At 42.1% G+C, this 24,591-nt stretch overlaps 1 protein-coding gene across 1 annotated transcript in view; it reads right to left on the reverse strand.

Moving 5' to 3' along the window:
- MID1 (midline 1) overlaps window positions 1-19,791 on the reverse strand; it is a 130,238-nt gene extending 110,447 nt beyond the window's left edge. The window contains exons 1-2 of the mRNA XM_064278042.1: window positions 19,045-19,791; window positions 18,864-18,873 (exon numbers count right to left, since the gene is read on the reverse strand). Of these exons, the coding sequence (XP_064134112.1) occupies window positions 18,864-18,873; window positions 19,045-19,738 (704 nt within the window). The 5' untranslated portion in view covers window positions 19,739-19,791. The remainder of the gene's footprint in view (window positions 1-18,863; window positions 18,874-19,044) is intronic.
- Between the last annotated feature and the right edge of the window lie 4,800 nt (window positions 19,792-24,591).

Consider the following 24,591-nt stretch of genomic DNA (forward strand, 5'->3'; position numbering starts at 1 on the left):
GTCGCTATGAGTCAGAGTCCACTCGACACCAGTGGGTTTGGTTTCTGGTTTAGTAGAGGCCAGTCTGGAAAGGTTGAGGAGGGAGATTCCTCACTTTTCTTTACATCTGTATCATATTGTCTTTATAACTCTAATAAAAGGTTTAAAAGTTGGAATAAAGGGGGAAAGAGGGAAGTCTGAAGGCAATAGTAACAGTAGTAGTAATAAGCAGGCTTGGTGGTGCAATGGTTAAGCATTTGGCTGCTAAGTGAAAGGCTGGCAGTTCGCACCCACCAGCTGCTCCATGGGATAAAGACCTGGTGATCTGCCCCTGTAAAGATCATAGCCTAGGAAACCCTACGGGGCAGTTCTACTCTGTCACATGGGGTCGTACGAATCAGAATCGACTCTACGGCACACAACGACAACAACAGTAGTAGTAATAGAGAGAGGAGCCACTAACCTTTGCCGAGGGCATAGTGGTTAAGTGTTACAGCTGATAACCAAAAGGTTGGCAGTTCGAATCCACCAGCTGCTCCTTGGAAACCCTATGAGGCAGTTCTACTCCGTCCTCTAGGGTCCCTATGAGTCGGAATCGACTCCACGGCAATGAGTTTTTTTGTTCCCGTGGGTCAAAGCATTGTGGGGTTTTACCGATGAAAAAATCAGGCTTAGAGAAGCTGGTCTTATTTTTTTCCTTAACCTAAGTTCACACAATTCTAAACTGGCAAGGCCAGGGCACAAGTTGAAATCGGACTCGAAACCCGCCCCAGACCTGCCTTTTAGCCAGATTCCCAAGTGGTGTGTGCACCACTGTTTGCGAAGCACTGCCCTAAGAAACAAATGTAAACCTACAGTTCGAGGGAATATGCAATCCCAGAAAGACCAAACTGGAATGGATTACAAACCAAAGAGCTTTGTTATTTCCTAATAAGTAATGACCATTTTTATTTGCATCTCGGTTTTGCCAAGAATAACTCAATATAAACGTGAACAAACTCATTTAGGTCTCTTAAGAGATTTGAAATGTCCAACTCATAGACTAAGACTCTCATATTTAATTTTTCACCAGGGCAAATACAGAACCACATTTAAAGTGATGAAATGAATTTAGGGTCATCAGAGATTCAATCGTTCATCTAACACTTTGATATAAAGTAGTTAATGAGAAAATTTTCCCCATAATTGTTCATATTTCAACTTTGTATTTTTAGCTCTTTGCTCTGTGTTATACTCAGATGAGAGCTAGATCGTTTTCAGTCACAGTCAGCACTTTAAAGGAACTTCTTTGCTCAGTCCAGGGAGTCCTTGCGTCACAAGTTAAGGTAAAAGCACTTTGTCTCTCCATCATCCAAGCTCTCTTTCCTTCTCGCTACGTTTTTTAAAACGGGGCATGTTTGCACCATAGTTCCCTCTGCCTTAATCGCAGGTGGCGCTCAGTCAGTGGCAACATGGGGTCCCTGGGTTTGACTCCTCTGACCATAGGCACTCTACTCTATTGAATTTCTCATGGCCTTGTTTTCCACATCATTAAGGAAGTCCCTATTTAAGGATCGTCTCCCACTTGCCAGACGCTGGGCTAGACACTTGGACCTATATTATCTCATTTAATCCTCCCAAGATCCTTAATGAGCAGGTATTATCATTCCCATATTTTTACAGGAGATATACGGTTGTTCCAAGGATCAGATCATACTTGAAAGTGCTTTGCAAACTGTCAATCTGGAGATTTGCAAATACTAGTTATTATTCTTGGTAATAGCTGGTTCCCAGTGTTGAATCAACAAATGCCCTTGAACCACATCTCAAAACGACTTAAAGTAGCGTCTTGAAAGACAACCCCTCCTTCCTCTACTACCACCTAGTCCTGGCCGACAGGACTTTTTCTAGAGGTATGGAGGCAGTACAAGTCCTTGCCTAACATATTTTCAGATGAATTTCCACTTCACTTGGTTCTTGTTTGGGGGACTCACTGGAGGTTAATTTTGTGTGTCAACTTGGCTAGGCTATGGTGCCCAGTTTGGACAAACACTAGTCTAGATGTTGTTATGACATATTTACATGTGATTAAATCAGTTGACCTTAAATAAAGCAGATTATTCTCCATAATTTGGGTGGGCCTGATCCAATCAGTTGAAGGTCTTATGAGCACAAAGAGAGGTTTCGTGAGGGAAGATTTCTGTCTCCAGACTATAAATAGATATCTTGCCAGAATTCCTCTTGCTCTGCCACTTCCTGACATGTGCAATTTGGGGACAAAGGACATGAAAATTTCTAGCCTGTTGTCTGATTACAGATTCTGGACTTGCCAGCTCCCCATAATTGTGTAATCTAATTCCTCAAAAATAAATCAATCTCTCTCCCTCTTTCTCTCTCCCTCTACATCTGTCTTATTGCCTATGTTTCTCTAGAGGACCCGAGGGTACAAGGGTACGAAGGAGAGAAAGAAGCATCTCTCTCTGGGCCCCTTGCTCAGGTGGAGTTCATAGGGGTCCGCTTGGTCTCCCATGTCATCCAACAGCAACAAGCCATACTCAGAGCGAGTCTGAAAGCCTGCTCATTTCATACCTCTCAGCCTTGAATCTGACCATGCCAATGATTTGCAATTGTGTTCTGGACAGCCATGTCAAGGGTCAAAGGAGAGGAAATAAACACTTTCTACTGGGCCAGGATATTTATCCTGATGCCTAAGTTAGGAAAAATCCCCTGACAGATGAAGCAAGTCCACCCACTGGCTTGGTAGCACAGCAGCATTTCCTAGAGTTTGCCTCTCATAATCGCTTCCTAGAGATGAGTCCTTTCAGAGTGGAAATGACATAAACCGCTTCTGCGCCTGGATATTTACCTGACCCATTTGCCCTGGTCAGGAAGGAAATAGAGGCCCGGAGGGAAAGGCATGAGAACAGTCAACAACTATGCAAGTGAACAGTCGACCATTAAGAAGAAAGCGGCTGAGCGGAGCTGGTCATGGATTGGAGCCCTTGTATCCTGCCGTTACCTGCAACTTGAAAGAAACACATAGTACGAATCTCACTGTCTGTCCTCTCTGAATGTTGCTTGTCACTGAAATGTATTCTCTCTTTAGCTTTTGGAATTCAGCAATTTCCAGATATCAACACTCAAGTCAGCATTTTCTGATGATTATTCACATTAAAATTTACCTCCTGGATTGAACTCCATGAAACTCTTTCCATAGCCCTTTTATATACTCTTATCATATGTTCTAATTACCTCCAGCCCACGGAAGCAGAGACATTATCTGTGTTATTCATTTCCTCATTCTCAGAATTTGCCCCATGTTTATCTCATAGTAGCTATACAACATGTATTCCTTGGGTGGATAAATAAGGTGTGTGTGTGTGTGTTTAAATAATGTAGGAATTGATAAAGCAGGAAGAGATAAGAGCATTTACAAAGGCACAAAAGGGGTAGAAGCTTTTCATGATTTCCACATTGTTTCAGAAATAAGAACCTAATCTATCCCAAAGTGAATAAAAGCCATTATTTATTCTGATTTCCCCCCAATAAGCAGCAATGGAGACATAAGGGAGGCAGCAGATGATAGATAACACTACTATTCTATGCATTCTGCTCAGCTGGGATGAAGAGCACACTGAGAAGAAAACACCCCAGGGCCACTACAATTGTAGGGGCTGGAAGCTGGTGCCTTCTTCAAGCTCCCTTCTCTACAGTGCCTTTCCACCTCTCCCAGCCCTAACCAATATTGAAACCCCTCCTTCTTCCTATTCCAACGGATATAGCCGCTAACACATAGCCCAGGGCTAGTTTCTTTAGTCGTGTGCTGAAACTCCAAAGGCAGCCCCACAATAAAAAAGAACACTGACAGCCTGAGCTCATGACTGGTCCCAGCAGCCCGCTGGCGTGTCACTTATATTTGCTTCATCTGTCTAGAAGTGTCTCTGACAGTCACAGTGCAACCCAAACACCGGCTTCTCTTTCCTAGGAGAGAGTCATGGGAGCTCCATCCATACCTTGGGTGCTGATTCACGCAGATAAACCAGGAACACGAAATAATAGCTCATCTTCATGGGTTTCAAGCCCTCTGGTGCCCCTACCAACTCTCAAAGATATGTTGTTAGTTGCTACGTCAAGACGGCCCCTGGCTTTGTCTTGACTGATGACATTGAGCTTCTCCATTGTCTCTTTCCAAAGATACAGTCGATTTGATTCCTGTGTAATCCATTTGGCGAGTTCCACATGTATAATCGTCAATTACATTGTTGAAAAAAAGTATCTTTGATGAATAAGTTGTTGGTCTTGCAAAATTCTATCATGGGATCTCCAGTGTCGTTTCTATCACCAAGGCCATATTTTCCAACTACTGATCCTTCATCTTTGTTTCCAACTTTCGCATTCCAATCAACAGTAGTTATCAATGCAAATATCATGCACAAATAGATACTCCTGTCTTATATTTTTACTGGCCAATTTTTTCAGAAATAGACTGCTGGGTCCTTTTTAATCTGTCTCAGTCTGGAAGCTCAGCTGAAACCTGTCCACCATGGGTGAGCCTGCTGGTATTTGAAATACCGGTGGCATAGCTTCCACCATCACAGCAACACACAAGCCACCACAGTAAGACAAACTGACAGACACGTCTTATATTTACTCACTTTATATATTCAAATAAAATGAAATAGCTCTTTATCTGTATACTTGGACATTTCAGCAAAAAAAAAAAATTATCCTAAGAGGGAAATGGTGAGACCGTTCAAACTGCAATTTCCAAATGGATATCTCTGTCCTAATCTCCTTTCCTCTGCTGTGTCCCTGAGGTCTTCTGGGCCCATCTATATAAACTCGGCTTGTGTGGAACCTAGACTCCATGGTTACATCATGGAGTCTTGCCCTTCAAAATATCGCAATCCACCCTTGCTCAACTGCAGAAAATGCCCATATGGGGATATCTTCAAAGGTAGCTTGATTGGTAGCCCAGGAGACACCATTCCAATGCCATGCCTCTGCTGTAATTTACAAAATTCTTGGCAAGGCACCATCCAACACCCATCAGGGGGCCTGCAGCCAGGCCAAGCGTGTGTTCGAAATCTCTGGATTTACTCCTAAAAACCTCAAAAGAGGCCCAGAATGACTGCCCCACTTGAGAGGTGCTGCTGCCAATGCTGCCACAGTTAACTGCAGCACGTGGTCACGGAACAGACAAGGGACTGAGCAGCAGGGGAGCTGTGGTCTAGCCCTGGCTCACAGCAGCTACCCGGCTAGGTGACTGGGGTCAACGCCTTTGCCCTCTCAGCCTCAATGTCCTCATCTGCAGAATGGGAATTGGATAGTATGAGCTCCATGGTTTACGTAGGCTTGAGGCAGGCATTCAGAGAATTTTTTAAGGCATCCTCCTTAGAGTAAATCAAAAAGCCAGAAGAAATAATCACATCATCGCCAGCGTGTCTTGCTGCCTGCAAACAATACATTCAGAAAGCAGGAAAAGGATCACATTTACACCTGGAACAGAGGGTCAGTCAGCAGCAACACTTCCTATTTCTTCTTAGGCTTCAGGGGCAAGATTTTGAATCTCACACTTTTACGTGTTTCTGTTGACAAGATGGTGGGTTTTGACCTATTTCACAAGTCACTCTGCCAATTAAAAGAGACCACAAAATCCAAACTAATGTGAACACCTCTTCCCCCTTCTATTTCTTCTGTGGACACAGACACGCTAATCTTTCTGATATCCTCACTTGACCTTTCCCTCACAAAACAGGCATGACATCATTCCTTCTCTCAAAAACAAAATTAATTCAGCAACAGTATAAAGAAGAATAAATGTGCCTGAAACCCTTAGCTGGCATTCAAAGACTTCCAGAATCTTCCCTCAAGGTGACATTTCCAACATTATTTCTCCTGGCCCCTCAATTGGCACCCCATGCTCTAGCCAGCATTGGCTTGACTCCCAAAGCTGTCTTGTCTGTTCCTGCCGACAGGTCTCTGCTGGCCTCCTTCCCGCAGATGCCTTGCTCTTCTTCTTTGATGCATAAGCAACCGATCTGTCAAGGCAGCTTAAGTCCCACCTCCCTGAAGCAAGGTTTCTTGTCTACTCAAAACCAACATCCCTTCCTTCTATGATTCCGAAACCCTCGTCCAAACCATCAATTCAGCACACTTCCATCAACAAGTATTTATTCATTGTTGTGCCTCTGTCCTTTGCCAGGTGCTTTAGTAAAAAACCTACATAACATCCATGAACGCAACAACATGCACCCTTATCTCACGCGGATAATAGCGGTGGTTATTAAAAAATAATTTGCAAAGTCCACACACTTAAGCACAACGCTGTTCTGCCCCCAGTTGATAACAGCAGTTCTAACACAGGTTGCAGGATTACTCTGTACCTGGCATGACGTTAAGTGTTTTCAGGAGACATTCGATTTTGTCCTCCCAGCTTTCTGTGCAAGTAAGTACATTATGAGTCCTGTTTTACAGACAAGTAAGCACAACACAGGAAGATTAAGGAACGGGCCCAAGAATTACATTTGTTTACACAGCCACATGACTAAGAGGCACCTTGTGTATTTGTCTGTGCATTTTCTGGAGCTCTCTGAGCTTATCAAAAATGATTCCACTAATAATAAATCATCAAGTAATAATACATTCCTCTCTGCAGGCAAAGGAGGGGCAAGGGGCCTCATCAGACACAACAGTCAGGTGAGAAGAGGGGGAGGCAGAAGGATACAACCTTGAGCTTACTGTTAAGAACACATCTCTGGAGATGCTCTCTTTTACTTGGTATACCATAAATATTAAAAAAAAAAACTAAAATATAGTTTTAATGTATTTTACAAATATTTAAAAACTTTATTTTCACCCCATAGGAGTTGTATAAAAACATGTATTGCAGGCTAAAGAAATGTTCCTGTGAAATAAACACAGGCAGAATTGCATTTTGGAAGGGCCAAATGGTACTGGTGAGATCTCATATCACCAAAGCATTTTAGAAATCTTTTAGAAGACATACGTATGATTTATTCATATATCCCAATAGCATTGCATGGTGTCTTAGGCTGGCTTCTCTAGAGAAGCAAAACCAATGAAGTGCATAGAGAGAGAGAGAGAGAGAGAGAGAGAGAGACGGAGAGAGATTTATCTCAAGGAAATGGCTCACGCGGTTGTAGAAGCTTGCAAGTTCCAAGTCCATAGATCAGGCATCAGGCTAGAGGCTTCTCCTGACGTGCGTAGCTGCAGTGGCTGATGAACCCAAGATTGACAGGTAAGATGGCAGGCTGCTGGCTCACAGGCTGCAGAGGCTGGTGAATCCCAAGATCGGCAGGCAATATGGCAGGCCACTGGCTCAAGTCCCAAGAACTGGAGGTCATATGATGACAAGCCAGATGCAGGATCCAGAGCAAACAAGCTTTGCCAGAACGTCTGTATATATATTGGATGCATGGCACCCCCCCAAAGAAACTCCCTTTTCAACTGATTGGCTGCTCATATCAGATCACAAAATGGAGGATGACTAACTACATCATTGTATTAACTGCCAAACTACATCATAAGAGGGAAACCACTGAGAATCATGGCCCAGCCAAGCTGACACACAACCTTACCATCACACATGGTGAACAGTCATATGGTATATCTACATTTTAGATTAGAATTTTACCTGAAATTATTGTGAACTAGTTTGAGAAAGGAGTTCCTGGGTGATGCAAATGGTTAATATGCTCAGCTGCTAGCTGAAAGGCTGGAGGTTTGAGTCCATCCAGCGGCACCCTAAACAAAGGCCTGGCAATGTACTTCCGAAAAAATCAGCTACTGAAAAGCATTTGGAGCACAGTTCTACTCTGACACACATGGGGTCACCATGAGTTGGAAAAGGCAAGAGAGAGAGAAAAAAAATATTTTCAAGGCTGGACAACGAAAAAAACTAAAATAGCTGAAAAGCATCCAGATGTATCTGTGTTCACAATCAATATAAATGGATTATACAATCCAGTTAAAAAACAAATTCTGTCAGAATAGATTAAAAAAAACTACTTGATATCCAGCTGTTTGATATTAATGAGACACACCTAAAATAAAAAGTCACAGGATAAAAGAACAGAATCACATACCCAGTAAATATTAATACTCCTCACAGCCAGCTCTGAAACTAGACAGTGATTATAGTATCTGCCAAAATAGACTCTATGGAAAAAAGTATCACGAATATTGATAAAAGGTTGAATTCACCAAAAAGAGATAAAGTTCTGAACTTGCATGTACTTAAAAACATAGCTTTGAAAAAACTGGGAGCTCCTAAAAATCAAACACCTATGCTCATCCAAAGACTTCGCCAAAAGAGTAAAAAGACTACCTATAGACCGGGAAAAAGTTTTTAGCTATGGCATTTCTGATCAGCGCCTGATCTCTAAAATCTACATGATACAGCAAAAACTCAACTGCAAAAAGACAAATAACCCAACTAAAAAATGGGCAAAAGATATGAACAGACACTTCACTAAAGAAGACATTCAGGTAGCTAATAGACACATGAGGAAATGCTCACAATCATTAGCCATTAGAGAAATGCAATTCAAAACTACAATGAGATTCCATCTCACTCCAACAAGGCTGGCATTAATCCAAAAAGCACAAAATAATAAACGTTGGAGAGGCTGTGGAGAGGTTGGAACACTTCTTCACTGCTGGTGGGAATGTCAAATGGTAAACCACTTTGGAAATCAATTTGGTGCTTCCTTAAAAAGCTAGAAATAGAACTACCATACGATCCAGCAATCCCACTCCTTGGAATATATCCTAGAGAAATAAGAGCCTTTACACAAACAGATATATGCACACCCATGTTCAGTGCAGCACTGTTTACAATAGCAAAAAGATGGAAGCAACCAAGGTGCCCATCAACAGATGAATGGACAAATAGATTATGGTATATTCACACAATGGAATACTACGCATCGATAAAGAACAGTGATGAATCTGTGAAACATTTCATAACATGGAGGAATCTAGAACACACTATGCTGAGTGAAATTAGTCAGTTGCAAAAGGACAAGTATTGTATAAAAACCACTATTATAAGAACTCAAGAAATAGTTTAAACAGAGTAGAAAACATTCTTTACTGGTTACAAGATGGGGGAGGGAAGGAGGGTGGGAGAGGGGCATTCACTAATTAGATAGTAGATGAGAACTACTTTAGGTGACGGGTAAGTCAACACACAATACAGGCGAGGGCAGCACAACTGGACTAAACCAAAAGCAAAGAAGCTTCTGGAATAAACTGAATGCTTCGAAGGCCAGTGTAGCAGGGGCAGGGGGTTTGGGGACCATGGTTTCAGGGGACATCTAAGTCAATTGGCATAATAAAATCTATTAAGAAAACATTCTGCATCCCTCCTTGGAGAGAGGCGTCTGGGGTCTTAAATGCTAGCAAGCGGCCATCTAAGATGTATCAATTGGTCTCAACCCACCTGGATCAAAGGAGAATGAAGAACACCAAGGACCCAAGGTAATTACAAGCCCAAGAGACACAAAGGGCCACATAAATCAAAGACTACATCAGCCTGAGACCTGAAGAGCTAGGTGGTGCCCAGCTACAACCGATGACTGTCCTGACAGGGAACACGACAGAGAATCCCTGAGGCAGCAGGAGAGCAGTGGGATGCAGACCCCAAATTCTCATAAAAAGACCAGACTTAATAGTCTGACTGAGACTAGAAGGACCCTGGTGGTCATGGTCCCCAAACCTTCTGTTGGCCCAGGACCAGAACCATTCCCAAAGCCAACTCTTCAGACATGGATTGGACTGGACAATGGGTTGGAGAGGGATGCTGGTGAGGAGTGAGCTTCTTGGATCAGGTGGACACTTGAGACTATGTTGGCATCTCCTGCCTGGAGGGGAGATGAGAGGGTGGAGGGGGTTAGAAGCTGGCGAAATGGACAGGAAAAGAGAGAGTGGAGGGAGGGAGCGGGCTGTCTCATCAGGGGGAGAGCAACTGGGAGTATGTAGCAAGATGTATATAAGTTTTTATATGAGAGACTGACCTGATTTGTAAACTTCCACTTAAAGCACAATAAAAATTAAAAAAAAAAGCAAACATAGCTTTAAAAGTCATAAAGGAAGAAAAACGACCGAGATATGAGAACTGGGAAATTTCACTATCTTAGAGGAAGACTTCTGTGTATATCTCCTAGTAAGTGATTGATCAGACCACCTAAAAAATCAGTGACTTATGGAAGATTTGAACACATAATAAACAACTTTATTCTAATGGTTAATATGGAATACTGCATCCATAAACGAGAACATGTCCATTTGTCTTAAGCCCATATGGAATATTGACAAGAATTGAGTATGCACTAGGCCTAGAATGTATGTACTGGGCCCTGATCATAAGGCATCAAAACTAGAAATCAGTAACAGAAAGGCACAATTTAAAAACAAAAACAAAAACCTAAGTTTGGAGCTTAAAAACAAACAGCTAAATAATTCATGGGTCAAGAAGAAACAATAATCACAATTAAGAAACACTTAGGATTGATGATAATGGAAAAAAAAAACTACAAATAAGAAACTTGGAGGATGTGGCTAAGACAGTGAAATGTGTAGTGAAGTTCATAGTCTTAAAGCCTGTATTAGAAAAGAAAAATATTTCAAAATGAATGAGTTAAGCCACCATCTTGAAAAGTTAGGAAAAGGGCAACAGAATTAACCTAGAGATAGTTAGAGGAAAGAAATCAGGATAAGAACGGACATACAATTAAGATTCAATAAACAGGAACAACCCAGTGAAAAGTCTGATCTTTGTAGTGGCCAATTAAAAAAAAAAAAAAAAAGACAAACCTATGACAAAATTGATTAAAAAAGAGAGAGAGAAGGCATATAAACAATATTTGGAATGAAAAGGGGCCATAAAAGGACATACAAAAACTTAAAATGTAAGAGAAAATGACAATTCATTAGCTATAATACTGACTGAAAAAAAGATAAAATAGAAAAATTCCTAGAAAAATATAAATGACCAAGATTGACTTAGAAGAAATAGGAAATCTGAATATTTTCCATTAAATAAATTGAATCAGTAGTTAAAACTCTTCCCACAGAGGTCATGCTAAATCCAAAACCGAATTCTACCAAATATTCAAGGAATAGAAAAAATATATTGGGAAATGGGAATATAGGTTTTTTTAAATTAATCAATTAATTTATTGTGCTTTAAGTGAAAGTTTACAAATCAAGTCAGTCTCTCATTCAAAAAGTTACATGTACTCCTAGCTGCTCTCCCCCTAATGAGACAGCACATTCCTCCTCTCCACCCTGTCTGTATTCCCTGTGTCCATTCAACCAGCTCCTGTCCCCTTCTTCCTTTTCATCTCGCCTCCAGAAAGGAGTTGCCCACTTGAGTCATCATTGTCTGTTTTATAGTCCAGTCCAATCCCTGTCTGGAGAGTCGGCTTTGGGAATGGTTACAATCTGGGGCTAACAAATGGTTCAGGGACTATGACCTCCAGGGTCCCTCTAGTCTCAGTCAGACCATTAAGCCTGGTCTTTTTATGAGAATTTGAGATCTGCATCTCACTATTCTCCTGTTCCCTCAGGGATTCTCTGTTGTATTCCCTGTCAAGGCAGTGATTGGTGGTAGCCAGGCACCATCTAGTTCTTCCATTCTCAGGCTGATGGAGTCTTTGGTTTATGTGGCCCTTTCTGTCTCTTGGGCTAGTAACCACTGGAATATAGTGATTTTTGATATATTTGGAAACTGTGGTGGCGTAGCGGTTAAGAGCTATGGATGCTAACCAAAAGGTCAGCAGTTCAAATCCACCAGGCGCTCCTTGGAAACCCTGTTCTACTTTCTCCTATAAGGTCGCTATGAGTCGAAATCGACTCGATGGCAAGGAGTGTTTTTTTTTTTTTTGCTACATTTGTTGTCACCTCTTGCCTCAAGAATGAAATATCCCCAGTGAAATACTGGTCACTTGAATTTGCTTCCATATAATTTAGGTTGAGCAAGTGTCTAATATTAAAATAAATAATATATGTATGTACACATGTGTATATGTATGCGCACATGTGTTGTATGTGTATGTACGCACATACACTCTCACTGGAAACCACCCTGTGCTAGCTAATATTTTCAAAGAAGAAACATGTTTTAGAAATTCTAAGGAAAAAATAAAGGCATCTAGCTCTCTTTCCAATTCTCCTAATTGCAAATAAATAAAGTACGAGACTATCGAAAATACAGAATACGAGACAATCTATAAATTAAAACCCAAGAGTTAAATTCCATGTCTTCACTCTCAGATGAGAAGGGCTATATAAAAAAGTTGAGTTTTAAGTGGAAGCTTTATCAAACTATAAAAAATTGTCATGGGATAATCCACTGAAACACCCGTTACACAAATAAACTCCCTTCGGCCAAGGTTTAGAGTCAGAATAGCTATGCTGGAACTGAAGGGCAAGGAAAGGCCACTTTTTCTTAGTTTGCATATTTTTATAGGTGGAACGAGGGAAAAGAAACACGAGCTCCAACACAGTATGCTGGAACGGACAAAGGAATAATGACACTGTAATTCCATTACAACTGAAGAATGCATTATATTAAATTCACTACTGTGTTATGTCTACCACTTGTCTGATGGTTTGTCGTACAAGTGCTGCCTTGCTTGTTGCTGTGATGATGGAAGCTATGCCACCAGTGTGTTAAATACCAACAGGGTCACCCATAGTGGACAGATTTCGGCAGAGCTTCCAGATTAAGGCAGTCTGGGAAAAAGGACCTGGCAATCTATTTCTAAAAAAATTGAACAGTGAAAACCTTACAGATAGCAGCAGAATATTATCTGATATTGTGCCGAAGATGACCCCCGTAGGTTGGAAGGCACTGAAAATACAACTGGGGAAGAACCAGCTCCTCAAAGTAGTCGTTGTTATTGTTAGGTGCCGTCGAATTGGTTCTGACTGATAGTGACCCTACGCACAACAGAACAAAACACTGCCCAGTCCTGTGCCGTCCCCACAATTATTGATATACTTGAGCCCATTGTTGCAGCCACTGTGTGAATTCATCTCATTGAGGGACTTCCTTTTTTCACTGATCTTTTATTTTATCAAGCATGATGTCCTTTTCCAGGGACTGGTCCCTCCTGATAACATGTCCAAAGTACATGAGATGAAGTCCCACCAACCTCACTTCCAAGGAGCCTCAAAGTAGAGTCGACATTAATGACGTGCATGGAGTAAAGCTTTCCAGACCTTCATTTGCTGATGTGGCATGACTCAAAATGAGAAGAGCTGAAAACATCCATTAATAGTCGGAACGTGGAATGTATGAAGTATGAATCAAAGAAAATTGGAAATTGTCAATAATGAAATGGAATGCTTGAAGATTGATATCCTAGGCATTAGTGAGCTAGAACGGACTGGTATTGGCTATTTTGAATCTGACAATCACATGGTCTACTATTCCAGGTGTGACAAATTGAAGAGGAATGGCATCTCATTCATAGTCAAAAAGAACATTTCAAAATCTATCCTGAAATACAAGGCTGTCAGTAACAGAATAATATCCATACGCCTACAAGACCAATTAATACAAATATTACTCAAATTTATGCACTAAGGCCAAAAATGAAGAAATTGAGGAGTTTTATCAACTTCTGCAGTCTGAAATTGGTCAAACATGTAATCCAGATGCATTGATAATTACTGGTGATTGGAATGCAAAAGTTGGAAACAAAGAATCTGTAGATGGAAAATACGGTCTTGGTGATAGAAACAAAGTGGAAGATCACATGATAGAATTCTGCAAGACCAATGACTTCTTCATTGCAAATACCTTTTTTCAACAACATAAATGGTGACTATACTCGTACACCTCACCAGATGGAATACACAGGAATCAAATTGACTACATCTGTGCAAAGAGACAATGGAGAAGCTCAATGTAATTAGAGCAAGGCCAGGGGCCAACTGGAGAATAGACTATCAATTGCTCATATATAAGTTCAAGTTGAAGAAAATTAAAACAAGTCCATGAGAGCCAAAGTACAACCTTGAGTATATCCCACCTGAATTTAGAGACCATCTCAAGAATAGATTTGACACACTGAACACTAAAGACCAAATACCAGGTCAATTGTGGGATGACGTCAAAAACAACATACACGAAGAAAGCAAAAGGTCATTAAAAAGAAAGGAAACGAAAGAAAAGACCAAAATGGATGTCAGAAGAGACTCTGAAACTAAAGTGAAAGGAAGAAATGATGAAGTAAAAGAGCTTAACAGAAGATTTCAAAGGGCGGCTCTAGAAGACAAAGTAAAAAATTATAGTGAAATGTGCAAGGACCTGGAGATAGAAAACCAAAAGGTAAGAACACGCTTGGCATTTCTCAAGTTTAAAGAGCTGATGAAAAAATTCAAGCCTCAAGTTGCAACACTGAGGGATTCTATGAGCAAAAAACTGAATGATGCAGGAAGCATCAAAAGAAGATAGACGGAATACACAGAGTCACTGTACTAAAAAGAATTGGTCGATATCCAACCATTTCAGGAGGTAGCACACGATCAAGAACCTGTGGTACTGGAGGAAGAAATCCAAGCTGCACTGGAGGCATTAGCAAAAAACAAGGCTCCAGGAATTGATGGAATACCAATTGAGATGTTTTAGCAAAAGGAGGCAATGCTGGAATTGCTCACTCATCTATGCCAAGAAATTTGGAAGACAGCTACCTGGCCAACCGACTAGAAGAGATCCATATACACGTGCCTATTTCAAAACAAGTGATCCAAAAGAACTCGGAAATTATCAAATAATATCATTAATATCATATGCAAGTAAAATTATGCTAAAGAGCATTCAAAAGTGATTACAGCAGTACATCGACAGGGAACTGCCAGAAATTCAAGCCAGATTCAGAAGAGGACATGGAACGAGGGATATCTCTGCTGATGTCAGGTGGATCTTGGCTGAAAGCAGAGAATACCAGAAAGATGTTTACCTGTGTTTTATTGACCATGCTAAAGCATTCGACTATGTGGATCATAACAAATTATGGATAATATTGTGAAAAATGGGAATTCCAGAACACTTAATTGTGCTCATGAGGAACTTGTACATAGGCCAAGAGGCAGTCTTTTGAATAGATCAAGAGGATAGTGAGTGGTTGAAAATAGGGAGAGGTGTGCATAAGGGTCGTATCCTTTCACCATACTTATTCAATCTGTATGCTGAGCAAATGATCTAAGAAGCTGGACTATGTGAAGAAGAATAGGGCATCAGGATTGGAGGACGGGACTCATTAATAACGTGCATTATGCAGATGACACAACCTTGCTTGCTGAAGGTGAAGAGGACTTGAGGCACTTACTGATGAAGATCAAAGACCACAGCCTTTAGTATGGATTACACCTCAACATAAAGAAAACAAAAATCCTCGCAACTGGACCAATAAGCAACATCACGATATACAGAGAAAAGATTGAAGTTGTCGAGGATTTCATTTTACTTGGATCCACAATCAACGCCCATGGAAGCAGCAGTCAAGAAATCAAACGACATATTATTACATTGGGCAAACCTGCTGCAAAAGATTTCTTTAAAGTGTTAAAAAGCAAAGATGACACTTTGAGAACTAAGGTGCCCCTGACCCGAGCTATGGTATTTTCAATCAACTCACATACACGCAAAAGTTGGACGATGAATATGGCAGACCAAAGAAGAAATGATGCCTTTGAATTATGGTGTTGGCGAAGAATATTCGCTATAGCATGGACTGCCAGAAGAATGAACAAATCTGTCTTGAAAGAAGTACAGCCAGAATGCTCCATACAAGCAAGGATGGGAAGACTTTGTCTCATGTACTTCAGACATGTTAGCAGGAGAGACTAGTCCCTGGAGGAGGATATCATGCTTGGTAAAGTAGAGGATCAGTGAAAAGGAGGAAGCCCGTCAACGAGATGGACCGACACAGTGGCTACAACAACGGGCTCAAACACACCAACGATTTTGAGGATGGCGCAGGACTGGGCAGTGTTTCGTTCTGTTGTACGAGGTCACTGTGAGTCAGAACCGACGCAATGGCACCTAACGACAACACTGTGGCTCACAAACCAAAACTTTGAATCCAAGTTTGGAGGACTGAGAGAGAGGCTTCTTAAAATTAGATTAAAATGACATTAAAAAAAAGAGGGGGGGGCCTGTTTTGTGATACATTTAGAGACTTTTGCATTTGGCAGGAGAACTTTTCTCTTTTTGGTTAAAATATTTTTTGGGAAATGCTAGCTGTTTTCTCTTTGCTTCACTATTTTATAAGTGTTTCCCAATGCATAGTCTCTGAAAGCATTAGATTTCTGACAAGACACCACTTCAGATCATGTGGACGATTTTATTGGCATGAATTCCACATGTTGTCCTTTTTATGTACTTTTTTCTTTTGTATTGAGAAAAAAATTGTAATGTCTAAAGAAGTATATTCCAATTCTTTTTATAAACACCATATTGCTGAAATCTAAGAGGAGTAAAAATACCTCCCAAAGCTTAGCATTATTGCAAGGCACAATTATTCTTCAAAATTATTGTTGAATTGTCCTCTTCATATAATGGACTTTTCCTAACAGAAAGACAAAAACAGGAGGCACCTGTGTCCTTACACATGCAAATAAACTAAGACAAACCGATCATTTTATTGATGAAAGCATCCTCAAATTTCTCCAGGCTCTATTTGTGCCCCACATCATCTCAAATCCCTATCTACTCAAGGCGGTTGAGCCTCAGAAAAATACACACACAGAACACATTTTTTTTTTTAAGGTCAAAGTAATAATTAACAAAAATATATTTCCCTGGTATGCTATTGCTTCCTTCAAAATTCCATGTTTATATTGTACTTAAGTTACAATAGCAAGGAATAACAATAACATAACAGGCAAGTCCATATGCTCACAAATATGTGATCACTGAAATATAGACACCCGAGCGTCATATACTTTTAGTGATTTTTTTTTATTCTGACAGAAACGGCATGTTTTGGAATAAACATACTCTGCCAGTATGTTAATTGTTCCAATGCTCATAAGCACATGTGGTTGAATGGCTATAAATAAATGAAGTGTATTTATCTGAACGGCTGTAAACACGCGTTGGTGTACTGGGTGCTGTTTATATGCTTCAATTTCTGTAATTAGAAAATAAAATACGCTATACAGTTAATTGTCAGGTCCTGCCTGTGATAGAACCAGGGACGGCTAACCCAGGGCCTTGATTAGACCAGTGAGCAGGGCTTAATTGAAGCATTGCATTATCATCACAAGAAGGGCTGGAGCATGACAAGATCTCCCCATAAATTTGGGGATGCTCTTTAAAGAATTAATAACTCCACCGTGACACTGCACAGGTAATGAGCAGATCTTGATTCTCGGATTGAAATCTCAAGGCTGGAGGTTGCTGAATATCGAGGCTCATTATGGTGTTTTAACAGACAAATCATTAAAAGGCAATAATGTTAGTCCAATCAAAGGAACATTTTGGATAAAGAAAAAAAAAAAAGAACGGTCTTGCATGGGTTTTTATTTTTTGTTTTTGGGAAAACAAAAATCGAACACCCCCATCAAGCATCCTAAATACTCCCCAACTTCACAAAAAAGAAGAAAAAACAAAGATTATCTTGGTTTCTAAAAATTGAGAGCCATATCAATTTCTGAAGAATTTGTTTTGAAGACACAACTCATCCATCCAGGCATCACCTCTGTTATGACCTTTAGTGTCACTTTCTGGAACGACTGCTATGTACTGCGCTACAAAAGTGGTCAGTGTCTTCCGTTGTCTGTATCGCCTCAATCCTTGAGTTTAACCTTCTCTACCTGGTTTACAGATGGATTTGCCCCTGTCGCTCTTTGGACACCTTCAGTGAGCTGTACTGCCCGGGAGTTGCTTTTGTTCCCCAACTGACACTTAGAAGCAGGGGTTCGCGTCCAGCATGTCTACTTCCCTCAGCACATCATGAAATAGCCATGCGGAATCCCAGATGGGCTCTGTTAATCCCACATCCCAAAATAAACAACGTGGTCCAAGTAAACACAGCCCCCCATTAGTGTGAAGAAGAAGTGATAGGAACCATTCGTTGAAGGTGACGATTGTCTCTGAGTGGTACTACTCTTTTGTCCAAGTCATTTGCTGTTTGCGCAACAACATGGTGTCTATCTTTCCTGAGAGGAAGGACTTCAATGTATATTTACTTAAAACTTTTAATATATATTTCCTTTCCTTTTCATTGGTGTCCCATGATCTAAAATGAGCTGGTGAACACGGTCTCTTGCTATCAGAGGCAAACTCTCTCAGCTGAGTTTTCAATAATTACACCCACAGCCGCCTGCGGTTGAACAGCCAGCTGGAGACGTGGCTTGTTAGTTCTTCCCTGGCGCATTCTATCCACCTTTAGAGAGTGGTTTTTTATTTGACATAGAGTTGTATTAATTATTATACCCCGGGCTAGAGTTAAGTTAATAATAATTTCACATTAAAAGTGAAGTTCAAACAGTCTTGCCTGTAACCTTACTGGATAAAGAGACTAGGCGAAAAGAAATTCTTTCGTGAAACCTGAGATGGCCGGAGATCTTAGTTCACCAATAAAGCGAATATCATTTACACAAGGCATAAGAGGTCCCATGTCTCCTAAAACCCCACATTTGCTACAGACATTCCTCATTCTCTTCTTTTGTTTGTGCAGTAACTAGATACAGGTACAATGCGAGGGAAATTAGTTTTTCCTGATGAGTGAGGAAAACAAATGCCCAAAGCCAGATTTTAGATTTTGTCTGCCAGCCTTTCTTGTTCATTCTCTCTCTCTCTCACTCTCAGAAAGAGGCAGCAGGGATTGAAACGGAGCCAGAGTTTCAGACTTCGCCCTCACCTTGACAACGCTAAAATTACAAGCAGCAGTCAACTTTTACAAGATAGCCTTATTGTGTAACATTTATAGGCTGCCAAAAACATGCTAAAACGAATCAGATAACAAAGGTGAAGGGAAAACCTTCACCGGCCATGTAGCTAGCAGTGAATATACACTTTTGATTCCCATGACATTTATTGGCAGAAAGGGGTTGGCTTAAGGCGGGTCGGACTAACCTTCAATTTGTCATAGCGCTCACTCAAAGCTGCCACCTGATGATCGCGGTGCCGCCCAACCAGCTTACACAAGGCACAGATTAACTGGTCATCAGTCACACAGTACATATTCACCTTCTCCTCCTCGTGCTCCAGACACATCAGGCCCCGAATGTGGGAGTCTGGAATGGGCTCAATCAGACGGTGGCCTGTAAAGGGCTTCTTATTTGGGTGAGTGGCTTTCAGGCACTCGTCACAGTAGGACACTTCGCAAGTGACACAGGTCTTCACAGCATCCTGGGCGGGCTCCTGGTCACAGAACTGGCAGAGAACTTTCTCGGTGGAGGTCATGGTGTTGGCGTCAAATGCCCGCTCCCGGCGGGTCTCGCTGGGGGAATTGGGCCCGCTCACTGACGCCTTCTGGAACCTGTCAATGATGTTCTGCAGGGTGACGTTGCGCTTGAGCCCGTCTAGACCTCGCTGGCTGAGGGTGATGACATGCCGGCAGGTGGGGCACTGGAAGGCGGTGATGGACTCCACAGGCTCGTTGGTGGCGCAATGTGACACGAGGATGCGGTGGGCGCAGTTGAAGCAGAGGCTGTGTGCGCAGGGCAGCAGGAGAGGGTCCTCAAAGAGCTCCAGACAAATAGGGCAGGTCAGTTCCGACTCCAGTGTTTCCATCTTCAGGCGAAGCTCTCCTGTGTCATCAGCAAAATCCCAGGAAGCTGATCAGCTATCTGGAAACAGAACGGGAGATCTGATTAGGCATGCAGGGGTCAGCCATGGGGGGCTGTCAGCTTTGCCTGCCTCTGCGAATCACTCCAAACGCCAGGTCACCGGAGGGGGGCCTGGTATACATTCCAAGTAATTCTCTTTCTATTCACTGGGAACATAAGTAGGGAAAAAAACACCCCACGCCAGCACACCAGCTCACATTTTCTCAAGTTCAAGACACTGAAAATAGTAATTTTTCTTTTTTTTTGCAATTGTGTTTTTTAAAAGGTCTTACTCCAAACCGGCACGTTATCAAAACTGTAATTTCCATAATTTGTATCCGATCACATCTTTTTGTGTCATACCCAGATTTTAAGTTGAAAATGCAAATGCAAAAATATTCATTAATGAGCCATAGATTCCTTCAGAACTTTGAATGTGTGAACATATATATTAATGTCCATGTGGGATTTTTTAAATAACAAAATACAATTTTTTATTGTGGTAAAAATCTATTTAACAAAACTTTTGCCAATTCAATATTTTTTACACTTATAGTTCAGCGACATTGATTCCATTCACTCCCGCTGCGCAACCATCGCCACTAATGTGTATCTGTTTTGAGAACTTTTTACTCTGCGATAGCAAGCCAGGCTTTAGGGCAGTGGAAAGGCAGTTAGTGTATAAACAGGCACGAAATGCACATGGAATGAAATGCACGATTTCGGGGGAAATGATAATGCTTAAACCTGGGATGTCAGTTTCCAAAATACAGCGCCGAGAAAAAAACACTGACTTCCACAAAGGTGATCGTGGCAGAGGCAGTATTTTTAGCATGTGTTGGTTACTCTTCTGAATAATTCTATTGTTTAATTCAGCAGTGGGATGCGGATGGGCAGGAGGAAGCAAAGAAAAATATCTAGGAGTCTTTTTAGTGGCTATGGTGAGCCTGGGTACCGGTGACTTTATTAATTAGAATGATCGCAGTAATCAGATCAAGGATCTTAGGGGTTGTGGGCACCCATGGGCTAATGATCACAGTTTAGAAAGGTTAGGCAAACTACATCACCCCAAGGAGGCTTCCAATCCAACCAAAACCTGTGGCCGTTGAGTCGATTCTGACTCAGAGCGACCCTATCGGACAGAGTAGAACTGCCCCCATAGGGTTTCCAAGGAGCAGCTGGGGGATTTGAACTGCCGACCTTTTGGTTAGCAGCCGAGCTCTTAAGCACTGCACCACCAAGGCCTTCAAGGAGGCTTACAAGGACCTAAAACTCCAGTCAAGGGTTTGTCACTGTTGCCAGTGACAGACTGGGGTGGCAGGAGGCCCAGCCTCACACCAGAGCTGTGGCAGCCCGGGCACGACCTCCGTCAGCTTCATTGCTTCCCTTCAGGCTGCCCCCGGGTGGCCCAGCTGCACGCTCCCCTCACTGTGAAGACCTGGACGCTTTTGTGAACGCTTGCCTGCCTGTCCTTCCAAACCGGCAGGGGCAAGAATCCCACACAATCCTGGGTTCATTAGGGGTGAAGAGGTCTCATGCTCATTAGCAGGCCTGGGAACCAAGCCTCTTTGAACCTTCTCTCTTTCAAGGCCATTAGCAGAGATCTGCAGTAACAGGGATGGGAATACTATAGGCGGCCTACTGCTGCTGTGGGAGAATAGGGCAGTTTATGCAGTGGGCACAAGCTCAAGCCACTTGCCAGGGGGTTTTCTCAGCTGAATTTATGAGACGGCTTCACATCCGAAGCTATGTTTAGTGATTCCAACAATCCACCTTTTTGTATTCATACTTTCATTTATTTGCAAAATTACCGATTTCTATAATACCTTGACCCTTTCTGAAATAGCCTCCCTCCAAATGACCACGTGGTGCTTTCGTTAATCTGATGCTCATCTGGCTACCAACTGAAGGGTAACTGGTCATTAAATATAAAGTATGTGCTGGGTCTGTTCAAAATTAAAGAGCTCCTGGCTTCACTGAAGCCTGTCATTAAAAAAAAAAAACTTCAACCATTTGCTAATATTTACTACATTAGAATGGAGGAAGGAGCAGCTGAGATTTGAAATATGAAAGCTCGTTCATCTTTCCAAAACCTGTGATGCAAACCCCAAGGCTGCTGTTGTAAGAAACTGAACCTCCACACTTAGTCCCTTCCAACTCTTCCTGTAGATGACCAGGACGAAATGGAAAGGTCGAACTTTATAATTGGGGGCAGTGCTAGCTCAGTGGTAGAATTCTCACTTGTCATGCGTGAGACCTGGGTCCAGTTCCCAGCCAATGCAGCCCATGCTCGGCCACCACCCGTCTGTTAGTGGAGGCTTGCGTGTTTCTAGGATGCTGAACAGGTTTAAATGGAGCTTCCAGACTAAGACAAACTAAGAAGGCCTGCAAATCTACTTTTAAAATTCAGCCTATGAAAATCCTATGGATCACCGCTGTCTGATCCCCAAGGGAAGTGCCAACATTTTATTTGCTCATTCAAGGGACGGTTACTCAATGTCAGACACTGAAATGGTTTGAGACGGCCAAATCTGATCATTCTCGCCACCCCATCTCTACGATCATGGGCCAAGTTAGACCATCTCTCACATGGGTTATCACAAGACCTTTCTAACTGGTCTCCTGGATTCCATCCACTCTTGCCACCAAACCCCATAGTCTAGCATTCATTCAAAAGCCAGAGGTCCTGAGAAAATATGATGGCAGAGCCTGCCTTCCCTCTGCTCTGCCTTCCAAGCCCTTCTCATCTCACCTAGAGAGAAACTCACAAGACTAAAACCAGCCCAGAAAACATGAGCTCAGCCGGGGACCTCATTTCTTCCCAGGCTACCCCTTGCGTGTTCTGTTCTGGGCAAAGAGCCTCCTCGTGATTCCTCAAACATGCCAAGCACGGCCCATTCCCCTAACACACATGACTCTCTGTTCCAATGTCACCTTCTCTGTGAACTCACGTAAAACCAAGACTCCTGCTCCCATAAGACCACCACCCATCGCTGCAATCTACCACCCCGTCCAGGTTTATTTTCTCCATACCATTCATCAGTGACCTATTTGCTCTCTGATACAGAATATAAGCTCTGTGACAGCAGACTTTTTTTTTTTTTTTGCTCTTTGAGGGATGGATCCCCAGCACCTAGAACTGTACTTAGCACACAGTAGGACTCAAACATTTGTTGACTGACTTCAACAGCAGGACTCAAACATCTACTGACTGAATTAATAAATGTACTGATGTTTGAGTTGAAATCAAAAAGAAAACATAGCCCTTATCTTCAAGGATCTCTCAACGTATACCAGGAGCCAAACAGTGACATTTTAGGCTTTGCAGGCCAGAAGGTCTTGGTCACAACTACTCAACTCTGCTGTTGTAGCATGGCAACAACCACAAACAATACACAAACAGATGGGTGTGGCTGTGTGTTACTAAAACCGTATTTACAAAAACAGGGATTGGGCTGGATGTGGCCTGTGGATCTTAGATTGCCCACCCAGATATTAGAGGACAGAGGCAGGTATGGCTAGCCAGAATACAGAATACAATCACTCTCAGAGAGGTATGAGTGAAATGCTGCGCAGGTGACCACGGCAACAATAGTAAAGCAAGACTTGGACAAGTGCGTGCAAGTCAAGAGCGCTAACAGGAAATGATATGCGATGGGATTTCACCCTGACATCAATGGAAATGATGCGCGTCTACTGCTCCAGGGCAACTAACATAAGAATGACTTAATAGCAGCAGCTCAGAACTGGATAGTTTCCTTTTACTGCCATAGCGCTTGGCATGATGCTTTGTGCAAGTGTCTAGGCTGTGAGTGTTGGTAAACTGCACTAACTGATGACAAAATACCTAGATGCAAAGTGAAGTTTATCCAGTTTTCTAACTCCTTTGCCTGTAGGCTGTCAAAAAGAAAGTATTTTGACTTAATAGCTATAAAAAAAAAAGCAGACCCCATTTTTCCCACTTTTCTTCTGATTTCGTCATGGTATAGATAATTTTTGGTTAAACTACTCACCAATATGTTGCTTGCAAGCATGTGTGCCATTTCCTGCCCCCCCCCCCCGCCAATTAGCACGGTTTATCTTCTAGCATTCTTTAAAATGTCTTTTTTGAAAAATTAGACAAACTGCATTTCATTCTCTCACCAAATATTTGGGCATCACTCTGTGCTTGGTCCTGGGACACATAATGATAATGCCTGACCCTGCCTCAGCAATCTCCTGGTTCGTTGTGTTGTTGTTAGCTGCCTTCAAGTCTGCCCCAACTCACGGCCACCCCACGCACAACGGTACGAAATGCTGCCCAATCCTGCACCATCCCCATGATTGGCTGTGGATCAAACTGTTGCCAGGCTTTCCTTCCTAATTCACCTTAGTCTGGAAGCTCCGTTGAAACCTGTTCAGCATCCTAGCAACACAAAAGCCTCCTTTGACAGACAGGTGGTGGCTGTACATGAGGTCATTGGCCGGGAGTTGAACCTGGGTCTCCCACATGGAAGGCGAGGATTCTACCACTGAACCACCACTGCCCCCTATGGTCCATTAGGTGGGATAAAATATGGACAAATTGCTATGCAACATAATGGTAGACATATGTCAAAGATCGCTGTGTGCCGTTGAGTTGATTCCCACTCATAGGAACTCTATAGGACAGAGTAGAACATGGGGTTTCCTAGGCTGTAATTTTCATAGGAGTAAATCGCCAGGTCTCCCATGAGGTGGATGGTGGGTTCAAATGCTGACCTTTCGGTTAAGCAGCCGAGCACTTACAAACGCTGCACCACCAGGGCTCCTTATGTCAAAGAGAGACAGGGAATAATT

This window comes from Loxodonta africana, chromosome X, assembly GCF_030014295.1.
Source record: "Loxodonta africana isolate mLoxAfr1 chromosome X, mLoxAfr1.hap2, whole genome shotgun sequence".
Lineage (NCBI taxonomy): Eukaryota > Metazoa > Chordata > Mammalia > Proboscidea > Elephantidae > Loxodonta > Loxodonta africana.